Source organism: Lissotriton helveticus, chromosome 7, assembly GCF_964261635.1.
Source record: "Lissotriton helveticus chromosome 7, aLisHel1.1, whole genome shotgun sequence".
Taxonomy (NCBI): domain Eukaryota; kingdom Metazoa; phylum Chordata; class Amphibia; order Caudata; family Salamandridae; genus Lissotriton; species Lissotriton helveticus.
In genome coordinates, this window is record NC_136068.1 from 160080873 (window position 1) to 160100040 (window position 19168).

A 19168-nucleotide genomic window follows, 5' to 3' on the forward strand; every position below is an offset into this window, starting at 1 on the left:
ATATAGGAAAAAAGAATAGACAGTGAAATTTGAAAGGGCAAAGAATAACCGCGGAAACCTTACAATGACTTACAACACTATCAATATCAAAGAGACACACCAGGTAAAGGCCAGTCCCTAACAATTAAGCCACATGCTCTCAAATAGAAAACATCAAGCCATTTTATCTAATGACGGCCTCCAAATACCTGTTCATTTGCACGTGGTATTCAGTCTACAAAATGCACACAGTAAAACGCAACTGAATATCCTGAAACCATCAAAGCATAATTTTACATTGGTGTGCTAACAGCACGTTTTCATTGTCCGGCTTACCTGAGAGCGAGATTCCCTCCGACAATCCATATGGAAGATATGCGAAAATTATCATCATGCCAAATTCCAAGGAAGGTGTTTTTCTTAAATCAATGTGCTTCAAAACGTAAAGGAATGTTAAGGAAAATGTGATTTTTCGAGGCTTCAGCTATTTTTAACTAGCAATCATTTTTTTAACTAGCAAAACCGGCCTTCACCCCCCCCACACACAACGTGTTGAGTTCTGTTGTACTAAAAAACCCAATTCTGTCTGTTAGACCAAAGCATTTCGTTAATTTTGAAGACAAGAGCAAAAGTAAAAGTTTTCCCTCGATTGATAGGACACGAGAGCGTGCCATGGCATTATAAGCAGGTCCGAGCCACATTTAATCCAACTTTCGAGGATGAAGTAAAATTATGCAACTGCACTGGCCTACAGTTATTAATACTGAGGTGGACCTCTGACACTTTTGATAATTCTACAGATGCGCGTAATATGCAATTCAAATTCATCCTCCAGAGCAGAGAGTGTGAGTTGAGTCCTGCTGAGTTTCACTGACACCTCCTTTGAGGGTCGATATGGGAAGAAACATGTCAACCTCTAACTGCGGGTAGATCTTTCCCACTTTTTAGGTCAAGCAAACAGCTAAGCTGTCTCTTTGAGACCTGCTCTAATTGGTCTGTGGGCATCAAGTCCATCCCCTTTTTTCATGTTGCTTTTCATTTGTTTATGTCAGTGTCCTTCAAAAATCCATGCTTGCTAGTGGTCAGTCCTGCCTCTTTGTCCCTCCTTTCTCTCTTCTGTTCATCCCAAAGAGTAGGGGCTTAGTACTGTCTCATTCCACTATGGTTCTTTATCTGTTCTTTGGGGGACAATTTTTTTGCTCGGATTCCTGCTCTGTTACTGTTTGTCTGTGTTCAACTTCAGCTCCCTGCCTGCTTACATTTAAATATAGGACTGTTACTCCCATCCCCTCCTAATGCGTTACTGCTGCCTCCCCTCCGTGCTTCCCACTCTGTTACTTGATTTTATTTAAGTTTACTTAGGCTTTTTGCACTTTTAGATATTTGCCGTCAGTTGGGCTTTTTTTGGTAGGATAGTTTAGTTTGTGCTTCCTTTTAAAGTGGGATTGGGCTTGTTTTTTTTCCTGGCTGCCTCTGCTCACTTCTCATTTGCCTGTCCACTTAATTATTCCTGTGCTCTCCACCCCCACCCCTCCGACAATAGTGTTTGTGTGGGCCCCAATCACCCCTCCAAAATTGATCGATACTCTTTAGTTATTTTTTTATGCATTTTAGGGTGAAGATGTGCCCACAATCATTTACAGGATGTGGAAATGACACTGAGGCTTGAACACGGATCCCCAGCTCCGAAGTCTGCAGCTCTGGCTGCTGAGCCACATTCTCTTGCTCTGTAGGCTGCTTGCAGTAGCAGCAGCTCGCGCTGCTGACTTTTTGTTTCATTTCGTAGTGCTTTCCACAAGCACCAGTTACATTACATAATTACAGTTTCGTATTCTTTGTAGACACAGGAAGATTAATCGGCATCTCAGGACATTACTTAAATGTCTTTGACAGAGCTGCAGATTAATCTCCCTGTGTCTACAAAAAATATGAATATGTCATTGTATAATGTAACTGGTGATTGTGGCAAGCGCTATGAAAGTGAAGGCTTTGCTATCACTCACTAATGCTGCTTGTTTGAAATGGTGACCAGCAGCACTTTCCACAAGCTTAGTAACATTACACAATGACATTCATATTTTTTGTAGACAAGGTGAGTGGTGCCCTAATTGTATTTCTATCTGCGCCCCCATTCTGCACATATCCCCGTTCACCCTGTGCTCCTCCGATGCACTAGAGCCTGTGCTCACCAAATGCAAAACAACTGGCTCTCCCCTGACCACAACGTTTATTCATCTTGCAGTCAACATCACCAATGCTCTTCTGAGGCACATCAGTCAATGCTACCCAGGGATGCATCCTCCAGTACTCATCTGAGATGCATGCTTGCCAGTGCTCTCCTGATGCACGTCACCATGGGCTTCTCACTTGAGCACCAGTTTGCTCCTCCTCTTACCATTACCTTTCGTCCTCTGCTGCACGCAATACTTTGGCTACAAAGAATAGTGTGTGCTTGATGACATGTGGGTGTTGGACTCAGCACATATTTTAGGCTTAATTCAGTTTTGTGTCTGAATCTTTGTGCGAAAGGCAAGTGCCTCCTTGTTCACGCACTAAACAAAAACTAAAGCTTGTTAGGTTTACGTTGGGTATGGCTCGCTTATTACTACTGCGAAATTACCTTGCAACTTGGCTGCCAGTCATCAGATCGCCTTCCTTCATCATTCGTCCATTGTAAAGTCTACAAGGAGAAAAAGTCACTCTTCAGGTCTGTTCACAGGCACAGCCCTGGTAAATTGGTTTTGTGTATGTTATATAGATTTATGGTAAAACATAAATAAAAATAAAAAACAGTCACTGACTCTTCCACTCTGTTCACAGGCACAGCCCAGCTGAACTTGTAGCATGTTTGTGAGTGCTATATACATACGTTTTGGATACACCGCCATGCACTCAATATTTATATCGGGCGTTTAATCAGAAATATGGCCTTGAATACATTTCTCTCAATCACTGTATATCACTGCGGGGAGTAAGACACGCATTTCTCAGTAAAGGGTCCACTGAAATTCTGGGCCTCAGAGTAGTGCCAAAAGCCAAGCGAAAGACAAAGTTAGGACCTGCAGTCCTGTTTAGTGTGGAGAGGGAGCACTGGATTAACGGAAACCTAGGAATACCACATGTTTCTTCTAAAGTAGGCATTCTGGGAAGACAACGGTGAAGTACTTAAGGTAAGGGCACTCCATCAGATACCTGCTCTTCACACCATGTACATGAGGGGTTCTACGGGTGGGCCTTACGCCTCAAAGTATTTGAAAGCCCATCCATGGTGAATGTGTTCCTCTTGGAAGTTGTTTGGATTGTCCATGATCTAACACGAGCCAGGGAACTATCCAATAACAGTCACATATACTGGGGCACCTAATATCTGACTACAAAAACAGCCGTCATCTACCTAAAGTGCTTAATTTGAGCCAGTGGTTGCAGGTGGGGTCCACCGGGACTCAGTTTTGGGGAATAGCTCTCATCAGACTTTGATCCAGAGCGAGAGAAAGAAAACAACACACAAAAGGAGGAAAGAAGAGGAAGACAAAGATGTAAAACAGTGAAAGCGCACATGGAAACAAACCTGCTCAAGTAAGACTTAAAAGGCAGGGAGTATCAATGGAATAAAGAGGCATGAGAGGGAATAAAGACCACGCAACCTTGGCATTTGGCACTGTGACAGTGGGCTTCTGAGTGAAACCGTGGACCCTGGCACTTATTTTTATTTCACATAAATTACTGCCACTTCACCTAGACTCTCATTCCATGATGACTTCACACAACAGAGACGTTGCTTTTCACAGGGCTACCGTATTCACCACATGATCATCCAACCCCACATGAGGATCAGTGACAAAGTCAAAACAACATGCTAGGGGCCAGCATCCCAATATTTAGGCCAATCCTGATTTGGGATTCCGAGCTGTGGGAAAACACTATATTACTGATTTTTTTCCAAGCAGTTTCGCAATGGAACATTTGAAAAGGGGAGCGGGCTAGGACAGAGGGAAACCTGCAAGAATAAGTGGACAAACACTAAATACCAAGGTTAATCCATCTATTCCCTAGTGCAAAAGGTATTGATACTTCAGCACCCTGTAATCACTGTACCCTACAGTACAGGAAGCCTGGGTGATGAATTACCGATGTGGTCTTCCTGCACCAATCATGTTGAGTGTCTAAGACTCTTTAAACCAGATTTGCCACATCCCAGTACTTGAACTTCTTCTCCCAATCTGCTATGTGTTCTTCAATAACATTTATTGTCTAGCTCTGATCTAATGACTAAACCTAAAAACTGGTCATGTTGTGACTTATTTGAGAAGAGAAAAGGAACTAGAAACAATCCTCATAAATTTACCAGGCTCCTTTTTAGGTTTCCGATCAACAGCTGATAGGGTTTTGAAGAAATTTCAGAAGATGGCGCTCTACCTAAAGTGTACGTTACACTATGTGGGGAAATGAATTCAATTGTGTGGTGCGTTAAGGGCGAACGGAATGACCCTAAAACCGTTCTTAGACAATCCAAAGATTACCATAAACTGTAAAACAGCAAAGCTCTCGCAACCACAAAAACAGTGTGACACATGAAATTACAAGTGGTAATACAGTAGCAGAAAGCAGCAGATCTCTATATCCAAGTTCTTTTTCAAAAGATGTTTAATTGGATCCACAATCAGCCGACACGTGTTTCATCGTGTTAAAGTGGAGTCAACACGACTCTTCAGGGCTGGTAAAGAGACCTAGGCATCTAAGTTCGATGCCCAACTGAAAATAGGTCGTTAGAGATATCCTGTAAAGAATATTGACAGTTATGTCAATATATTCAATATGCAGAGAACCCCAGTTCCGGGTCTATAGCTGTGTATCACACAGCTGTGTGGTTATATTAGGAAAATGTTGCTCGTTTGCTCCAAGCTGAAAACTAAACACGTGTGGGTGTCTAGCCGTACCGGGAGGGGATCCGAAATTTTAAGGTTTCAAAAATTATTAGTTCCTGTAACTCGGTATCCCTCCTCTGTGTGTTCCCGGTCGCCGTGTTCCAAAGACGGACAGTCCGTCTTTGGAACACGGCGACCGGGAACACACAGAGGAGGGATACCGAGTTACAGGAACTAATAATTTTTGAAACCTTAAAATTTCGGATCCCCTCCCGGTACGGCTAGACACCCACACGTGTTTAGTTTTCAGCTTGGAGCAAACGAGCAACATTTTCCTAATATAACCACACAGCTGTGTGATACACAGCTATAGACCCGGAACTGGGGTTCTCTGCATATTGAATATATTGACATACCTGTCAATATTCTTTACAGGATATCTCTAACGACCTATTTTCAGTTGGGCATCGAACTTAGATGCCTAGGTCTCTTTACCAGCCCTGAAGAGTCGTGTTGACTCCACTTTAACACGATGAAACACGTGTCGGCTGATTGTGGATCCAATTAAACATCTTTTGAAAAAGAACTTGGATATAGAGATCTGCTGCTTTCTGTTACTGTATTACCACTTGTAATTTCATGTGTCACACTGTTTTTGTGGTTGCGAGAGCTTTGCTGTTTTCCTTTTTAGGTTTCGACCTGGCGAAACGTTTCGCGCAAGGCGAAATCTTTTGTTTAGAGTATGTGGCTTGGGAATCCGCCCTCTGTTCCATTGGCTAGCTCCATAAATGGAGGCTAGCCATTGGAACAGACATCTGTCCGTCATGGCCGGAGCAGATTCGTGGGCGTTCCGGCCATTTTTACTCATCCCGCCCCCTTGCGATCGTCATGCGGCGGAGGGCGGTGTTTTAAAAAAAAAAATTTACAGCTTTGTTTTTAACCATTTCGGGTGTGTCCTTTGCAGGGGTGGGTTGCGCGATGTCCCGCTCTCCGTTCCCGCCCCCCCTCAAACTGTCCGTGTGCCTGTTCCTGCCCCCCCTCCCGCTGTTCGTGTCCCCGTTCCCGCCCCACCTCCCGCTGTCCGTTCCTGCCCCCCCTCCCGCTGTCCGTGTGCCCGTAGGTGCTTGTTTTAAACAGCAGTTTGCTAAATACTCTAGGAAGAATCTCAGTCATGCATCAAGCACCTAACTCCTCCGAAGCACCAAACACTCAACAGGGGCACCTATACACCAGCTGGGTGGCACAATGTAGGCTGCGCAGCAGGCTCCCCCTCTTCACCTCAGAGCCGCCCCCTGCAGTAGAGAGGTAAACACACCTCTCCTCTATCGGCACGGGCGGCCATGAGTTGTTGCACGCGTCACACACGGGCTGTAATGTGTACTTGACTCGCTCTGTGCAACAAATGCCTGTGGTGTCATGTGAGCTCCTGTTTAAAGGAAACCTGTGTCATCCTCCTCCTCCACTTTGCTTCATCTTACGGAGCACCCATGAGCTGGCTAAGATATTTCCTGCCTCGGTGCGGATTTCCGTTCTGGCAGATTAGCAACATCCGTCCGAGCACAGTTCTAAAGGCTCTCGAGTGACTGATTCGGGCATTAGATATGATCGTGTTAGACTGAGCTCCCCGACGCCAGCCGTCAGATGAGTGTGCGCCCTTTTCAGGTTGTCTCACTCTAGCGCTTTCTACAGGCTCAGGGCGGATGGAGGGTGTCCCTTCATAAATTTTCCTCTAGCGAGTCTCACTCGAGCGCTTGTTTTTTAAGCTCAGGAAAAAAACACAGTCGGCTCCTTCTGATCTGGCAGTCGGTGGCCGTACTAATGTGATTGCAGCTTCCTTGTTTGTGAGGAAAAGGTGCAAACGTTGTTGCTCCGTTCTTTTACCTTCCAACGAGGAGCCTGTCGTTTTCCACTCCCTGTTGTTTCTTCCGGTTTGAAGGTTATGAAACCCTGCGCTAACAGGCAGCAAGGCAGAGCTTGTGCGTTATACCTACCGTAATTGCGCCAATAAGGAAAGGGGCATGAAAGACATTGGATTGTGAATTAAAGCCATCCATATCTCTCCCAAAGTTCAAGTCGACCGGTGCATTGTTTAGTCATTTAAATGAAAAAAAATGTTGTGTTTTATTTTTCAGTTTTTAACTTCTCAAATGTATTTTTCCGATTTGGTTCACTGAGGTGGGTCAATAGATACCAGCTGCAGGCTCCGCAACATTTTAGATTTAATTCTGTCATTTCTACCTGCAGTGGCACAGCTTAAAATGACAGATCCTTTGCGAAATATACCGAGGTGTCCCTAAGATTCCCGTATGTCACTTACTTAGGTCTTGCGTACACACCAACATTTGAAAGCAGGGAACATGAATATTTTGAATACAATTGACTTGTTTTTTAAATCTCTACCTCTAGTGAACCATTCACTCTCCCCCAGCACCCTCCCCTCCCTCACAGACACACACACCAAGGTGCATGTAGGCAGAGTGCGGGCTATAGGCAAAACGCAGAGCCTGAAAAAAATGTATGAAATGGGACCACTTTCCGACAAGAAACTTCGGCCTCGAAGCTGAGGAACGGGGTTCGAGTCTCTGCACGGACACCCAACAACCTCACCTGTGATTCTGGGCAAATCATTTAATCTCTCCGTGCAGAACACAATGAATGGGTCCCTCTTTAACGCAACGGGTGCTCATATAAAGTGCTCTGATACCTTTGAGTTGAGTTCACGCTATATAAAACTCCCTCCATCCCCAAGAAAGACTGACAGAATGGGTGGGAATAGAAGGAGTGGTTGCGAGAAAGATGGAAGAAGGGGCGAAGGTAAAGTTTGAGAGGGCAAGGGATGAGAGAGTGAGGGGCAAGAAAATAGGAAAGACTGGGAGGGGAGAGATGTAGGAGGGGGAGGAGAAAGGAGATACGGTGAAGTGACAGGCAATGGGGGGTGAGAGCGTGTCTGTGTGCAGACACTGGGGAAGTGATTGAACAGCTATTGGTGTATTTACTTAACAGTCGTATATAGCGCCTATGCACCAACAGTTGCTAGGAGGCTTTACATATAACCCTGGAGTTACACACAATTACAAAAGACATGCCTGGAAACAAGCAAGCAAGTTGGGAGGTGGAACACAGACCAGGTCGTGGCTTCTGAGTGGGGAGAACATTTGTTGAACAATGGCAGTACCTACACAACTACTACTAATTAGCACACTGCAAGTGCGACAATTCAGTCTATTCCAGGCCCCCAAAGATATAAAAAATAGCTTGGGCAGCAGGTATTTGTTGTTTTTAAAGCGTACTGAATTAATAAACATTTGCTGTTTGCTCATCTCTAATTTATACAAACAGCATCATAATGTGGTGGCTGTCATAAGTGCCAGTGTCGGCAATTACATGTCGGTGCAGACAATTAAATGCTGGTGCCAAACATTAAGTGCCGTTGCCGAGCACCGGAAACCACTGGCTCAAATTACGCACTGGGGAACAGATGTGCTTCTAGGTGCTTCCCCGAAGCAGAGAAGGTGGGCTCAATTCTGGAGCCGAGAGGTGAAGTGTCCAAGCAACAGTAGGGCTGCACAGCGTCCCTCGAGTATACCAAGACACCCTCACCGCAGCACAGCACAGAGTGACAGTCATTGTTACTGCACTGGAGAGACCTCACTGCAGAACTGTAGAGCCTGACCCTCACTGCAGGGCTGAACAGCATCCCTCCAGTATACCAAGACACCCCCACAGCAGCACTGCACAGAGGGACCGCCATTATTACTGCACTGGAGAGACCTCACTGTAGAGCGTGACCCTCACTGCAGGGCTGCACAGAACAGCCCTCCGTGCAGTACTACACAAAGAAGTGCTTAATGGAGAAATGCACAGAATAATCCTCATTACCACACTACAAACAGTACCCCCCTCAGCAGCACTGCACTAGAGGGCAACACTGCAAGGTGATAATCATTACATCACTGCCCAGACCGACTCTAATTACAGCACTGCACACTGTGGCCTCCTCTGCAGCACTGCACACTGTGGCCTCCTCTGCAGCACTGCACACTGTCATCTCCTCTGCAGCACTGCACACTGTGGCCTCCTCTGCAGCACTGCACACTGTGGCCTCCTCTGCAGCACTGCACACTGTCTCCTCCTCTGCAGCACTGCACACTGTGGCCTCCTCTGCAGCACTGCACACTGTCTCCTCCTCTGCAGCACTGCACACTGTGGCCTCCTCTGCAGCACTGCACACTGTCTCCTCCTCTGCAGCACTGCACACTGTGGCCTCCTCTGCAGCACTGCACACGGTCTCCTCCTCTGCAGCACTGCACACTGTGGCCTCCTCTGCAGCACTGCACATTGTCTTCTCCTCTGCAGCACTGCACACTGTGGCCACCTCTGCAGCACTGCATATTCACCCTCACTGCAGAAATGTGTGTGTGTGGCTGGCTCTGGGTGTGTGTGTGTGTGGCTGGCTCTGGGTGTGTTTGTGTGGCTCTGGGTGTGTGTGTGTGTGTGCTAGTAATTGCTGTCTGCTGAGCTCGTCCGTAGGGTACAATAGGTCTCACATTTGCGAGAGATTAAGCTAATGGCAATGTAAATGACAATGCCATTTATTTATCTGTTTTCAAAACCAACACATAAATACAAATTTTGTCATTTACATTTACAATGCCAATAGCTCAAACTTTTCCAAAGGCGAAACCATTGCATTGTAAATGCTTGTTTATTCAGTGAACTAGCAGCCCGCCCCAGCGTTGCCCAGGGCAGAAGGGGGCTGGGGGCAGCATTTCAGGCTTGCGTGCACTCCCGCCCGGCCCCCGCCCACCACAACATTTCCACTCCTCCCCGCGCTTCACTCAGCCGCACACGTTCCGCCTCCTCCCAGCGCTCCCGCGCTTCACCTACCTCAGCCCGACTTCACCGCTCCTCGTTCCGCCTCCTCGCATCAGCCCGACTTCACCGCTCCTCGTTCCGCCTCCTCCCATCAGCCCGACTTCACCGCTCCTCGTTCCGCCTCCTCCCATTGCTTCTCTGAGCCGCACACGTTCCGCTCCTCCCCGCGCTTCATGTATCTCAGCCCGACTTCACCGCTGCTGTCCGCCGCTCCTCCCCGCGCTAGATGATGTCAGCACGCACATCCACGTTGTTAGCGCACACGGCCGGCGCTATTTTATTGTTTATTTTTTAAATAACGTTTATTTTTATTTTTTGTATAGCCTATGTCCATCTACAGGACCCCCCCTTTCCAACGCTGTATTGGGTGTTGCGATTGGTGGTGTACTTTTCGAGTTTACCTGGCTCAAAGGACACAGTTCTCTCTTTATAATAGTAGTATAGATAAATTAAAGCAGAAAATTGTGAAATCAAAAATATTCATTGACTCAATTAAACTACCACTCTTCGACAAATCCTGAACATATCCACCATCACCAAGGACCTGCCCAACCCTTGCACGCAACTGCACCTTGGCCCTTTATCCCATTTGCTAAAATACACTACTAGTCTTCACACCCAGATTTGACACATTTTTTAATCAAGTGTCAACTCTTATGTTCCCAGGCAAGACCATGTACAAAGCCATCACCCATCAGCTTCAACATCATAAAATGATTAACACTTATTTGATGACTGCTAAGTGGGCTTTGGCCAACTTAATATATTTATGACTAAGGGGAGAAAGGAAACTGAAAATTATTCTCCCTCAATTCTTAGAACCCTTACACACAACTGTTTCAGATATACATAAAATGTGCAGGACAAAAAGGAGAATTAGTGAACTGAGTCCAATCATACTTGCATGGTAGCTAGATCTTAACCTACTCAAAGAGCTCACCTTTACCTCCGATTCGCCATCAAGTATCTGATTTTCAGAATTCTATTAACCTTTCTAACAAATTGACCCTGAAAATGGGCATAACTGTACCAAGTAATTGACACCTCACATTTGCATCTGCAGCAAATAGTCATGACTGCCAAAAAAGGAAAATAAATGATAGGATATTTGGGGAAGCTTGGTTGACATTGGGCCAATGCATGTCAGCATGCCTGTTTTACACAGTGAAGGACTTTGTTATTTTAAGTGAACTTTGTATTTTTCTAGGGCCTTTTCCAAGTAGTCCACACTGAACAGAGATAGTGCCTTAAGTAATGTTTGAACTCCCAAATATTACAAAAGGAAGAAAAAAGAGAAGGGCAGGAGTCGAGCAAATGCTCACTTCATGTTAAGTATTTTTTAAGGATGTACTTACACCTGTAATGTGTACTAGAGAGTCAAAGATATGTGGTTATTAGGACAATAATTCATAAATCATCAGATATTTTAAGACTGCCCTCGGAGGAGGAGCTTGGCGGGCATCCGAGATGGCCGCGTGAGCACAGCGCTCCCCGGACCCCCGCCGCTCCCGGCATAATATCCTGCATAAATCCTGATTTTTCACGAGGATTTGTATAGAGGACGTTGGGCTGATCTACCTGGACCTTTCAGAAATTTATTTTGACACCGGGTGCCTGAGTTACGGTGATTCGAACTTTTGGGCTCCGCCCTTGAGGTGCGCCCGGGACTGGGTGAGGTTCAGTGGCCGTCTTGGAGTTGAACAACAACGGCAGGGGGATTGGACTTGTGGGTCCCCTTCTTAAGTTTCGGTTTCGATTCTGCCTCTGACTGGGGCATCGGCGAGAGGGTCGGGCCAGAGCTGGGTCCAGGGCACGAGTCGGCTGTCGGGCCTTTGGCTGGACTATTCTCCTATTTGGCTGCCCCTTTCCTGGTGGTACCTTTGTTGCGGTCCTTTGGTCCCGAGGCCTCCCTTTCTGGTGCCCGGTCCGTTGACCCTGGTGAATCTCCTTGTGACGCATCTCCAAAATGGCGGGCAGAGGGGACCGGGAGACGCGGAAGACGAAGACACCTCTGCGCGGGGGTCCGGTCCAATCTAACGTCATGGACCGTTATACCCACTCTAAGGGGTCCCCCGGGGCTGCCCTGCCCGGTCCCAGTGCGTCTGACCACGTCGTGGATGCGTCGACGGAGCCTTCCTTGCAGGACATCATGGGCGCCATTTCTGGCATGAGGGAGTCGATAGGCCAACAATATGAAACCTTGGCCCACAAAATTGACACCGTGGCCATCGATGTGAACTTAATTCGAGCCGATCTCTCGAAAACGAACGAAAAGGTGAAGTCATTGGACATCAAATCATCCAGCCTCACGGCGGACGTCTCTGAGATACAGACGGAGATTGGCAATCTCCGTAGGGTGAACGATTTCATGACCCGGCGCTTGGAAGATTTTGAGAACAGGGCACGTCGCTGTAATGTTCGCGTGGTTGGTGTTCCGGAGAATCCAGAACCCCACTCGGTTGATCTCCTGGTTGAAGACCTGATCCAAAACCACCTTTCTCCATCTGGCCTTAGTAAATTTTTTACAGTGGAGCGTGCACATCGTGTTCCGGGGGGCCAGGGTAAGCCAGGTGCCCCGCCGAGACCTATTGTTGCAAAACTTTTCCACTATAGGGATCGGGACGCTATCCTGCAGGCATCACGGTGAAGGGCCCGGTGGCCTTTGAGAATGCCACGGTGAACTTTTATCCGGACTTTTCCCAACAGGTCCAGAAGCAGCGGATGGGATTTCGTGGTGCCAAGAAGCGTCTTAGGGACATGGGGATGCGCTACGCTATGCTTTTTCCGACCAGGCTGCGGGTTGAGTATAATGACCGAACTTTCTTCTTTGATCGGCCGGATGCTGTGAATGACTGGCTGGACTCCTTGCCTGGCCGACCTCCTGAGACTGAGTCCGATATCCACCCGGGCGGTGCTGAAGGTGGTGTAGAGAGCTGAACATTTCGTCTTTGCCTGGTGCCTTGTTTTGAATAACTCTTTCCAGGAGTGTATGCCTACGTTCCTCTATTGTTTATATGATTTGATGTATGTTCTTTTCTCGTTATTGGTCTTGATCGGGGTGGCGGGTGGGACGGAGCCTTTCCTCCTCCGGGGTCTTTGTGTAGAATAGGGGTTCTTGGGCGACAGGCACACTGCAGGTTGGGGTGGCTTTTTAGCTTTTTGCAGGGGTGCAGGGTGGGGGGTGTTTTCTTGTTATTTGGGGGGTGGGTGGTTGGGAAGTTCGTTGTTTGTGTGTTCTGTTCTCAAGGCGACTTTATCCTGTATTTGAAGATGTTTCTTGTGTCATGCTCATTGGTGGGGGGTTTTGGCTTTGCTGGGTGGGATGGGGGGTAGCGAGTTGAGATTTGTTTCGTGGAACGTTAACGGTCTGGGGGATCGTATCAAAAGGAGTGTGGTGTTGAAATGTATATGACGTTTATCTCCTGATATTGTTTTCCTGCAGGAGACTCATTTGGTAGGCAATGTTTGTCATGCGATGAATAGGTGGGGCTATCGCCTCGTAGCACATTCGGGGTTTACCTCGGGTTCTAGGGGTGTGGGTATCCTTGTTCGGGCTTCCCTCCCCCTAGCTATTGATGATGTGATTCAGGATGATCGGGGGCGATATGCTGTCCTTGTGGGTCGCTATGAGGGTCGTGCCCTCTCCCTATTTACTGTTTACGTGCCCCCCGGCTTGCAGACTTCTACCTTTTCCGATTTGGGCCGTGTGTTGTTGGACCTCCCTGATAGTACTCTCTTTCTGGCTGGTGATTTTAATTCGGTGTTCTCCGGTCTCCACGATCGCCACCCCCCTAGAGATACTCCTGCGGCCCAACAGTGGTTGGGTGGGTTTTTGGATACCTTTGGCTTGGTGGATTGCTGGAGGCTTTTGCATCCTACTCAGCTTCAATACACCTTTCACTCTGGGGCCCATGGGAGTCTGTCTAGACTGGATTATTTCCTGATGCTTGCGGCTCAGTCGCCAGCGGTGCGTGAGATTGTACACCTGCCCAGGGGTATTTCTGACCACTCTCCGCTCTGGCTCCGTTTTGAGGTTGGAGTGGAGGCAGTGGGCCGGGTGGCTCCCATCAATCCGTGGTACCTTACCTCCCCCGAGACCCGCAGCCTTTTGCTTCAGTCTTTGGACGCATATTTTCTGGATAACGAGGGATCGGTTTCCTCAGCGGTGTCCCTGTGGGAGGCCTTTAAGACGGTGATTCGTGGGCAGGCCCTCTCCCTTTTTGTTGAAGCTAAGAGGGCGAGGAATGGGGAGGTGGTGGACCTTGAGGGAGAGATTTCTGCATTGGAGGATGCTTTGGAATCGGGTGTCACGTCTGCGAAACTCCACGCCCTGGGTCTGAAACAATTTGCCTATAAATCTATGGTCACGGATGCTGCTAAAGTGATGTTTCGGGAGCAACAGGGTCGTTTGTATGATGTGGGGGACAAAGCGGGTAAATTGCTGGCATGGCTGGATAAGAAGGAGAGAGCTAATCGTGTGGTGCCCGTGATTCAGTCTTCGAGTGGTGAGAGTGTGACGGACCCGATTGGAATAGTTGACTGTTTTGCTGAGTACTTCCGTGTGGTATATACCCCTGTGTCTGTGAGGGATGTGGCTGACTCTCGCCTTCTATTGCGTGATATAGCTCTGCCCAGTGTCTCCGATTTGGATCGTGTGGCGTTGGATTCCCCCTTTACTGTTGATGAGATAGCTACTGCCATCCGTTCACTCCGTTCGGGCAAAGCATTGGGCCCGAACGGGTTGCCAATTGAACTGTACAAGTTGCGTCCCGACAGAGTGGCGCCATATCTTCGCGCCATGTTTCTGGAGTCCCGGGAACGGGGTATTCTCCCATGTGATCAGCGACTGGCCACGATAGTTGTCATCCCCAAGGATGGTAAACCGCGGGACCTTTGTTCATCCTATAGGCCCATATCCCTGCTGAATGTTGAGCCCAAGGTATTGGCGAAACTCCTGGCGTCCCGCCTCCTGACGGTCATTAGTGGCTTGGTCCATCCAGATCAATCCGGATTTATCCCGCATCGCAACACGGCTCTTAACCTACGTCGTCTTCACGGTGCGATTGCGAGGGCGGGGCTTCTGACGGAGCCGGCCATTTTGGCATCGTTGGATGCCTCAATGGCTTTTGACACTGTGGAATTGCCTTATCTTTGGGCGGCTCTTGAGAAATTTGGTTTCGGACCTGAGTTTATTGGTTGGATTAAGTTATTATATGCTGAACCTCTGGCGCAAGTAGTGGTAAATGGTAGAGTTTCGACCCCTTTCACCCTTGGCAGGGGTACCCGTCAGGGCTGCCCCTTGTCTCCGTTGCTTTTTGCACTCGCCTTGGAACCATTAGCTGCATGGCTTCGGTGGGAGCCTTCGCTCAAGGGGATTCGCTGGTCACCGGACTTTGAGGACCGCGTCTCGCTTTACGCGGACGACATTCTTTTATATCTCACCTCCCCGCGTAAATCTCTGACTGTTTTATTTGATGTTCTCACTTCATTTGGTGCCAACTCAGGCCTCGTTATTAACTGGGCCAAGTCCTGCGTGTATGTTCTTTCGGGTGTTTTACCCCCATTGCCGAGCAGACTTCCTATCCAGGTGGTCCAGTCTGGCTTCAAATCTTTAGGGATTTTCATTACGCTGGACCCCTCGCTCCGATTTGAGCGTAATCTCCTCCCCCCGTTGCTTAGATTGCGACTGGACGTGGCCCGTTGGCGTAAGCTTCCTTTGTCTCCTCTGGGCAGGGCGGCTCTGTTTAAAATGATGTCCTTGCCGCGGTTCCTCTATGCGCTCCAGAATTCCTATGACGACATCCCCAAGACCTATTTCCGAGAGATCGAGAGTCTTCAAAGGCAATTGATTTGGGACGGGCGTCCACGTATTGCCCTCGCGAAACTCACCATCCCTTGGTACGACGGGGGCATGGCGCTCCCCGATATCAAGCGATATTATTGGGCTTCCCAGTTGTCTGCTATTAATCACGCGATGTTTTCACCGGGTCGAAATCCTGCATTCGAGATGGATAGACTCCAGCTGCCGGGTGGGGACTTTAATAGAGTGCTTTATTCTCGATCAGCCGGGCGCCATCTTGTGGGCCCGTCTAGGATTGCAGTAACTGTGTGGCGAGCCGCGAATGTGAGTTTGGGATGGGAGGATCGAATGACACTGGCGACGCCGCTTTATGCCTCGGAACGTTTGGGGTGTCTCTGGTCTACTAAGGGCTTCGACCGCTGGGATATGATTGGGATATGTAAGGTGGGTGATGTCTGTTCGAAAGGTAGTGTGAAGTCGTTCCAGGCCCTCCAGGCGGAATACGGTTTGAATGGTAGGGAATTTTTTCGTTATCTGCAGGTCCGACACGCCCTCGCCTCAGTCTTGACTCCTGATGAGGCCCTGCCCGAGTCTTCCCCCCTCGAAGATCGTGTCCTTGATGGGCACCTGCCTGATAGCACTATTTCCCTGATCTATAAGAAGCTGATCAATAATCGGGCGGACTTATTGGTCCGACTTCGGGAGATTTGGGTCGGCGATGGGTTGGAACTGGACGACGAGGATTGGCAATCGGCACTCTCTTCTCCCAAGGAGGTAGCCATTCCTGCCCGTCTCCGTTTGGTTCAACTTAAAATCCTTCATCGAGTGTATGTCACTGGTCCGCGTCTGGTGACAATGGGCTTTTCCCTGGATGGGTTATGTAAGCGTGGTTGTGGGTCGAGTGCTACTTTTTTACACATTCTTTGGGAGTGCCCAGTTGTGGCGGCCTACTGGACTGCCGTGCTTGAGGTGATGACTGCTGTGACTGGTGTTGCCCTGCGGCCGGAGCCACGACGGTGTCTGTTGAATGTGTGGGAGCCCACTGACTACTCTGTAGCCCAGACCAGATGGGCTAACTTGGGTTACATGATTGCGAAACGGGATATTGCGCAACTTTGGGGCGCATCCAGGCTCCCTGAGGTCTCGAAATGGGAGGACAACATGGACTGGTCCATGTTTCTTGAGAAGACTGTATATGTGGCCAGGGGCAGACCCAACGCGTGGACGAAGATTTGGGGCCAGTGGAATGAATATCGTGGGGATATCTGTACCCCTCCCCTTGTAGGCACTACTGATGTTGTCCTATCTCCCTAGGCGAGCGTTCCCGGAACCGTTTCATACTGTTTTGTGAATTGCCTATTCTCCCCGCTGCTCCCCCCCCCCCCCCGACCTTGTTGGAGCCTCAGGGCTCTTGGTATGTTCTCCTGAGTGTTGACCATCCCATCCGTTCTTTGGGCTGACCTTGATTACTGTGCATTCGCCTTTTTAGTGTTTGTTTTTCTTTTTGTATAAAACAAAAATTCAATATGCTCTGTGATATGTTGGGAGTAATGCTTGGTACTTGATTTGTGCCTGACCACGGGAGTACATTTCTAATTTATTCCTTGTGCCTTATTATTAGCGGCCAGCCCGTGAGGTTGTAGGCCCATTCTTGTATTTTTCTATGCTTGCTCAAATAAAGGTTTTTGAACAAAAAAAAAAAAAACAAAAAAAAAAGACTGCCCTCACTCGCTATGTAGTGGCATGCTTCATCATAGGGCCGCTATCAACACTCAAGTGCGGGACCAACACACTCCGCCATCTATACAATGAATAAAACAGCCATTGCTAAAATCATTTTTTAATGATCCAAAATTAAAGGCAATCAAGCAATAGGTATATAACATTCAATTTAACTATCAACCATATAAGGGCACAACCCATCAGTATTTTTGAATAAATCGTATTGAACAATGTATTGTTCATACTGGGTTTACAAGTATTCTCAATCACAAGATTTCATTACATATGTTTTGATCAGGAACAGAACATTTATGGATAATTATGCTCAATCCCCAACCCATTAAGCAATGGGGCAATGGAGCTTTTATTTATTAAATAATAAAAATCCGCCTTTATCTTTGCTTGTAGATTTAATTTCATGTTTTAGGTTGGTAACACTGACAGACACTTTGAACAAGTGTTCTTAAGGTTGTAGCAGTTGCAGATCCTCCAAAGAATAAAGCATGTCAGCAAACAATTGCAGATATTCCTAGGAATAAAGCATTCTGGCTAACAAAATAAACCTTTTCCAATTTTTGTGTGTATCCAAGCAAATATATATATATTAAGCACATGCTATTGCTGATAGATTCCATCTTAATAACTGAAGGTCCAGCCTTGGTGCTTGCATCACAGAATTTGATGAGAGATAAAATAATGTTGGCAAGCTATAGTTTTCAAAACCCTTCCAGTTACATCTGTCATCAGCAGAATAATCTTCCCCTCAATAGCTTTTAACAAGGTTTAGGAGGACTAACATCCTTATTTTCAATTACCAAACCTTCTAAGTGCATCGATTGCTATTTGAATTTTTTTGACATCACAATAGAAAGATTGAGATCCCATGACAAATTATATAAAAACAGAATATTAAGTTACTTACCTTCAGGAACTCCTTATCTAGTAGAGAATCTATCTAGCCACAGAAACCATACCTTAGACTATTCCACAGGTTTCAGACTGGATCTGGAAATTGTTCCCGAGCAGTCATGTTTGCGTGCCTGTATGTGGTGCTGATCGCGTTCACGTCAGCGTAGTCTTTACCCTACGTGACAAGCCGGCGCCATACCAGCGCGCTGACCTCAGTTTTGTGTCTACTTTCTGCAGCAGAAGCAAGCAGCCAAACTGAGGTAATCTGACCAGTGTGTTAAAGTGAGGTCCTCATGGACCTTTTTAGAAGACACCCACAATTTGCAGAGTGGGAAGGATGGGACGGTTGGTCAGGAATCTCCAGCTAGAGTCTCTACCAGATAAGGCTTTACTGAGGGTAAGTAACTTGTCCATCTGATAGAGACTTTTAGCCACGGATTCCTTACCTAAGAATAGATACCCAGAGGAGGGTCTGCGAACAGGTTAAGCAAGAAAGTTCTGCAGGACAGAATGGGAGAAATGCCCATCATGCTGGACCTGACTGTCAAGGCAGTAGTGCTTGGTAACCGTGCAGTGATTCCAACGTGGCTGTCTGGTAGCTATCCAGTACGGGGACTCTGCAAGGTAGCACAGTGTTCGCAGCCCTGGCTCTGGTAGAATGAGTTCTCAAGCCATCATGGTTATGCTTCTTGGTCAATGCGTAGTAGATCTTGATGCGGAGTACAATTCGTCTGGAGATGGTTCGTTTGTGCACTGCTTTCCCTATTTTAGCTCCAGCAAACCCAACAAAGAGTTGATCATCCACCGGATAGCTTTAGTGTGGTTGGGGGTCAATGTAAAAATAAAACCTTCTTTTGGGATCTAGATGGTAAAGTCTCTCCTCTTTCTTGCAAGGGTAAGGTGGAGCAAAGAAGGTTGGAGGTGTAATGTTCTGACCCATGTGGAAGGGTGTTAGCAGTTTTAAAAGAAGCAAAGGTATGAAGGACCAGTTTATCTGGTAAAAAGTTAGTGTACAGTG

The 19168-nt window shown here is 47.4% G+C and overlaps 1 protein-coding gene across 1 annotated transcript in view; it reads right to left on the reverse strand.

Annotated features, from left to right (window-relative positions):
- Positions 1 to 19168, reverse strand: part of SLC9A8 (solute carrier family 9 member A8) — a 409071-nt gene that overhangs the window by 134726 nt on the left and 255177 nt on the right. Inside the window, exon 10 of the mRNA XM_078651847.1 lies at positions 316 to 421. Coding sequence (XP_078507973.1) covers positions 316 to 421 — 106 coding nt within the window. The remainder of the gene's footprint in view (positions 1 to 315; positions 422 to 19168) is intronic.